Source organism: Cariama cristata, unplaced genomic scaffold, assembly GCF_000690535.1.
Source record: "Cariama cristata isolate BGI_N322 unplaced genomic scaffold, ASM69053v1 scaffold22940, whole genome shotgun sequence".
NCBI lineage: Eukaryota > Metazoa > Chordata > Aves > Cariamiformes > Cariamidae > Cariama > Cariama cristata.
Genome location: NW_009594448.1, coordinates 1 through 6471, shown reverse-complemented (window position 1 = coordinate 6471; position 6471 = coordinate 1). Strand labels below are relative to the sequence as shown.

General features: G+C 48.4%; 1 protein-coding gene across 1 annotated transcript in view; it reads right to left on the bottom strand.

Moving 5' to 3' along the window:
• Window positions 1-3430, bottom strand: part of NR6A1 (nuclear receptor subfamily 6, group A, member 1) — a gene marked incomplete at its 5' end in the record, with an annotated part of 13186 nt that extends 9756 nt beyond the window's left edge. The window contains 3 exons of the mRNA XM_009698167.1: window positions 100-324; window positions 1212-1369; window positions 3375-3430. Of these exons, the coding sequence (XP_009696469.1) occupies window positions 100-324; window positions 1212-1369; window positions 3375-3430 (439 nt within the window). The remainder of the gene's footprint in view (window positions 1-99; window positions 325-1211; window positions 1370-3374) is intronic.
• Window positions 3431-6471: the final 3041 nt, after the last annotated feature.

Genomic DNA, 6471 nt, shown 5'->3' with positions numbered 1-6471 from the left:
GTCGTCAGCCGTGTGTGCCGGCAGGGACAGCCAGACTGAAAGGACAGCCAGGAACAGGCAGCTCCGGGCAGCCTCTTGCACCGCACCGCACACACTCACCCGTCCTCGATGAGCATCGGCGTGCCGAGCGGCTCCAGGTCCTCTGCTGACACTAACTGATTGATGAGGCTGTGCGACTGGGGGTCCAGGCTGCGCGTTTGGGGGGGCATGAGAGCCGAGTGAGCAGAATAGCTAAAAAGGTGCGGGAGGTACTGATAGTGCGTGGACACCGGCGTCCCGATATACTGATCCCTGAGTGCAGCGAATCCATTCAGCTCCACGGACCTACTGGAAAAGGAAAAGCTTTTTAATATACCCCAAAAATTCCACCCAATTCATTAAAATGTTGCATCCAGCTCCATCAGAAATGTTAATAAAAACAGGGAAAGAAAACAGAATGGAAAATGCCTTTGTATTTAAACCCTACTCTGGAAATAACTGAGAGCGTGCAGACCAGACGCCTTACACTTGCCTCGCATTGCGCCTGGCTCGGTGCTAGTTCCACTTAATGGGGATCTGGGAACTGCTGCTGAGCAGCCACGTGAAGAGTAAAACAGAAACCCAACTGTACAAAGCGTTCCCATCCCAACTTCCTTAAAGGGCCAGAATTTAGGATAGTAAATTAAGTATTTACACAGTCAGTGAACACAAATATCTCTTAGCTTAAGATGCAACTGAAAGCAGATGGAATGCAACTCTCAGGATTCTTGCCATGTTTACAGGCAAAGGCTGCATCAGGAGGCCAGCACTAACAGTAACTGACGTTAATGTAACACCATCAATTAGTAACCTAAACGGAGTAATTTGTTTTCAAAATCTGAGCACAGTGCAGAAACAGAGCTTATGCAGAATGAGCAGTGAATGGTAATCAGGTTCCCGTGATCTGCAGAAAAACTACCAATACAAACTAAGAGATCGATTTTAAATACAATTTTAACTCAATATGCCTTCTTTTTCATTTGCTCACGAGCATTTCACCTCCTGGTTCAATTATTTTCAATCCAGTGGCTGTCTGTCTTAAAACCGAATTAGAGATGTAAGAATCCGCAGTATGCTCAGTTTACACAAAGATGGGCTCACAGTGTGTTTTTCCTACGTTGACCCAAAGCATCACTCAGGGAAAGACAGCTAAGACTACTGTAATACAGAATTCTTCCAGGCGTCATTCCCACCTTGAAGATGGAGTAGAAACAGGTGAAGGCTGGTTGCTCTCAGAAACTCCATTTCCAGGGGAACTATGGTCACTGTCTCCGTTGTTGCTCCATGACATGTTCGCCTCTCCCTCAAATTCTTGCCCAGACATAATTCTCTCAATCTCTTCCTCTGATATCTGTCAAATACAGGATCATTACGGTTACCTCAGCTGAGAATAGAAACAAGGCAGAGCCTCCGTATGTGAACACCTGGACCACATGGTCACATCCAACAGAGCTGAAACCACCTTGCACCAGCAGAAACGCTTTGCCACTCCTGCAGATATCACATCTTTCCTTTACATTTAACAACGTACATGAAAAATTCTATTTACAGCTAATCGTGGTGACCTCCAGTTCCTGCAGTACAATTCAACTGACGATAACAGAAGACTGGAACGGACACGTGAAAAGATGATGTCAAATACACACAGCAATGAGCCGTAAATCAGCCGCTGTCACACAATGAAAAACCTGGGAGTAACTGAGGCCAGTTCATCGGGAACATCACTCAGTACTCAGCAGCAGTAGAGGCAAATGGAAGCTGGGGTAGGCTCTGGTTTGATACAGCAATTGAGAGGCAAGGTGACATACATAAAATCAGTCCAGAAAACGTTTACAGGGAATCATTGTTCGCTATTTTTCCCCAGATAAGAACGAGGTGGCACCCAAAGAAGTAACCAAGCATCTAATACTTAAAACAAGTATTAGAGATTACTATATATGAAGCTAAAATGGACTAAAAATAAAAAATAAAGAAAATTTTGAGTTCACTGAAGTACAAAGTTTCAAGAAAGAGCTGGGCATGTTCCTGGAAAAATGTTGCATTAGTAGTGGGGAAAATGCAACATAAAAACATTGAGGCCTTTTTTTTAAATTCTGTGCATGTCCTTAGCGAGGCTGTCACAAACATGGAAAGACCTCGAGTTAACAGGCTGCAAGAAAGTGCAGTGGACTCTGAACATCAATTTCAAGAGCCAAACATTGCTTAGACAGTTTATTCCAGTCTTGCAAAAGCATCAGAAAAACTTGGTAGGCTTACCCAGGTACAGCATCTGAAGAGTGCAAGAGCTCAATAGTCTCACCCCAGGACATGGAGTTGATGACATAACCTATGGTCCAGCCCTGACCGATCACGCAAGTCCCAGGTGAGCAAGGGCCCGCTCTGGCTAGCAAAGGCTGCTGTTTTACTACACCTACACTGCTCAAAGGCAGTAAAAATTGTTACCTGGCCAGAAATGAAGTGTTTGTTCTTCTTCGATAGACCCACACAGGATCAGTAACTAATGCTGTTATAAATATGATGTTTCCAAACAGCAGAAAACGTTCTATCATTACAAAGAGATTTTTTTATGGTTTGAGCTAGGCTCTCTCTGACGCTGACCACAGGCACTGTCTAATTCGTGCCTTTTTCTTGGTTCGCTATGGAGGACCTTACTGAGTAGGCAGAGCGTCTGGTTGCTTGGCTTCTCATGGTTTGGTTTTGGACTGGGGCGAGTTGTCTTTTCACAGGCACACGGAGTCACAGAAAATGCTCTCAGTGTTATTTCTACTTTATTAAAATAAATAGTAAACTTTTAAAAGACCTCTTTTCTAGAAGCAAGCTGGAAATGGCCATCATTTCTCATGCCTGCAGTACAAGCTGTTGTGCTGAATTACTTTGTGCTTTACAAGACATCTCCAGACAAGCTGCGCCATCAATCAGCGAGACATTTACTGGGTGCCCTGCTTGCAACAACTGAAGGAATTGCAGCAGGCAGCCCGTGAGATTTACTGGGAGCTGCGGAGGGACAGACGTCCTTGTGTGGCTCACAAAGGACAGAGCGCTGCGAGACAGCCCGTGAATTCACATAGGCACCCTGGGACTGCGCAGTGTCCCCTCCGGGGACAAGCAAGCACCAAGCTTTATTTACAAACCTACAGTTCATGACATATTTCTAACAGTCGTGGAGAGCCAAAGCCCCGCTACGCTAGCAGGAGGCACATGCAGGGCCGAGAAAGGCTCAACCCAATCAACCCCGGCCCCATCCAACGCTGAGCTGCTGCCGTGGTCCCGGCCCAGCGCCGTGAGAGGAGCTGCGTGCCAAAGCCAAGAGAGCAAAAGCTGAAGGGAACCGTGGAGAAGCAGCCAGACATGCTCACCTGGACAGGTCCGATGCTTTTGTTTCTGCCTCCTGGCATGCCATCCTCTCTGATTGCTGAAAGAAAACAGCCATAGCTTGGTGAGGAACACTACTCTTCAGTATTCCAGAAATACATAAGAAGCTATCTCCTATTTTGAAAAAAATTAAAGATCTTTATACCTTAAAAGATTCATTTTGTTCATCAAAGCAGTTTACACAGAAACCTCCAGTGCATTCCGGGGCATTGGAGAGCTCGAGCAGCACACACCACGATCCTCACCCCAAAGGGCATAAACGCATCCGTGGGGCTACAAGCATTACTTGGGGAGTTTAGCTTCTTCGTGTGATCCTTGAGTGACAAGTAATGAAGGAATAGCAATCCTTTATCACAATTAATTCCAGCATAATTTGAGAAGTGGCACATGGAAAGCAACCCTACTTCACCCCTGGAAATAACACAACGAATGCCCACAACTGCTAGAAAACGAACGCTGGCATTTCTACCGCCACTGCCCACAGCCCTGTGAGCCACCGTGAGCCAGACCCCACCTGGAGAGACACCACCCGGCGCGGCCGACAGCACAGAGGTAAAGCCCTTACTTCACTTCTAGCTACTGACCCCGCTCTCACTGCAGAGAGTCAGATCTCCTGCAGCTACCACGGACAACGGAGGGGAGATGTCTTACCCAGCCGGTTGCACACAAAGTCGTCGTTTAAAATTCGAGTTACTAGGCCAAGCTACGCCGTTTCATTTCAGAAGGGCAGCCTAGTTTTTCAACACAGCAGCTGCATTTTTAAGGCTCTTTAAGCAATTTCCAGGGAGCTTCAGCGAAGTCCAACTAAGGGGATTATCCTGGAGCTGCTTCTCTACCTTCCTCTTCCCTCTGCTCTTCTCTTTATTGGCAGAGCAGCTCTGCAGAAGCGACAGCATTCGAGGACCAACCCTGCTCCTCCTGCGCCTCCTCTCCCAGGCCAGGTCCCCGGTTTATCAGGTCCCAATCTCTTTCCCACCACGACCTGGCCAGACTTGGCAGGAGGCTCTCCCCAGCTGCGCCGTGACCTTGCTGCTGCCGGCCGGCCTCACCCCGCTTGGCACACGGGGCTGCAGGAGGCCCTCCCGAAGCAGAAAATGACACAGAATTTAAGGAAAAGTTCCTGTACCAGAAAAGCCAGGCTGCTGCTTGATTTTAGATATCCTCAGCTCAAATCATCTTCACCTGCCTCGGTGCCGCACTCGCACCTCAGGGATTACACACGCAGGCTCAGCTAAGGGAACTGCAGCGTGGCAGAGCTATGCACGCCTGGCACGTGGGCCTAAACTCCATTTTCCTGACTCGTAACCACCTAGCCAAGCCACGCAAATCACGACACGGAAGCGTCCTGATGATGTACAACCCCGCCAGCCCGTGACCAGCAGCATGACGATCCCTGTGGCACCTTGCAACACCACGTTACGAGATCGGCAATACAGTTTTAATCCTTCTGACACAAACTCTTTCACCTCCATATAACAGCAAGTACTTTTATTTCAAATACCAGACAGCATTCATTGAAGCACACTGGATAAGCCACAAACACGGAATATAAAACAGTTATGGTTACCTTTTACATCATGCAAAACTCTTAAGATCTAGCAAGACTACAAGCTCATTTTAACAAACAAGGCTGTTTATTTTCTACGAAAACTCTTTCCAAAAAACTAGTTTTTCATTAAAAAAAACCTGCGACTGATGTAGAACTAAGCTGTCATGGTTAGCTCTCTGTTACCACCTTTAGGTTTTGGGTTTTTTTTAACTTAATGGAACTACAGTAACAGTTTTCCAATTTGGGGGGAATTTCTCTAGGTTTCCAAGGTATTTTATTGCTAGTTGTGATTCAGGAAGATTCTCAGCTAATTCCATGGCAAGCCACGGACATAAATTGTCTTGGTCTTTTGATTTCGAAGTGTAGTTGTAGCAGGCGTTAGCTTACATCTTCCTTTTCTATGTCCACATCATCTTACAGAATGCCTTAGAAAATCCACCCCTGCAGAGTTTACAGTTCTTCTTAACCACGGAGACAACGCTGGCGGTCACCAGGCTGGTCTTCATTCTCCGCTGGCCTTCTGCCTTGCCCACAAGCCCAGCTGTAGCTCTGTCCTGTGGCTCCTGTCAGCCCGGCAGAGCTGCCCTCCCCGCTGAACTGGTTTGATGAGCTGCCTTTCCAACTGGCAAGGACAGCCAGCTACTGCTGAGGGCAACGCTTTGCGTGAACTCCTGCGCCCTGGACTCAAACCTGGTGAAACCCTTCACCCCTGGGTGCTAAGAGGAGTTTGTAGTTTGGCTGTGCAGGTCCTTGTAGCAATGGGTGCCATTCAAACCAGAGCTCTATCCGAGGCGTCACCCAAGCTCATGTGTGTTACCTTTAAGACTGCTGATATTTTTCAACAGCTGGAGGTTAAACGAACCCCATTACTCTCAAGGTGATTACCGTTGCTCCAGCCGTTCCCGCTGGCCAGTGGTTCGACGCTCTCCACACCGCCTTGCCAGACCCCGCAGGCACAGCATCCGACAGCAAGATTTACAGGATGCAAACCGGCTTGGTTTATTTTTGTAAATTCTTACAACCATTCCCAGCTTCCATGGAAGACCCCCTCCCCGACCTGGGAGGTGCTCGGCAATACCACGTATCGGCTGCGATACTTGACTTGGGTATCAGCGAAGCCAAACACGCCTCCTACTGCAAAGCTCAGCCTTCGTGGACCAGCGCTATTCCCTGCCGCTTGAGCTCGGATTTTGAACTCCCCCATCTCCCAGATCACAGCACGCTCAAGATGCTTCTCCTAAACGGGATTTCTGGAAGTCTTGCTAGTTGCGTGACCTAGCCAAGATCTGCAACACAACATCGTGACGTTTTTGCAAGTGGTCCATGAAAAAAGGCTTCAGGAGACCCGGATGGTTCCAAAACACGGACGCGCTCTCCAGAAGGGCCGTCCTGCTACAGGGCTGCGTGCCAGTCGCTCTCCTGTCCGACGGCGAGCCCTGTGCCTCACCTGACCGCAACGACCAGGACACCCAGGCCCAGGCAGGGACTAACTCCGCAGCCCCGTGGCGCAGTAGCCCGGGCACGGCGGCAGG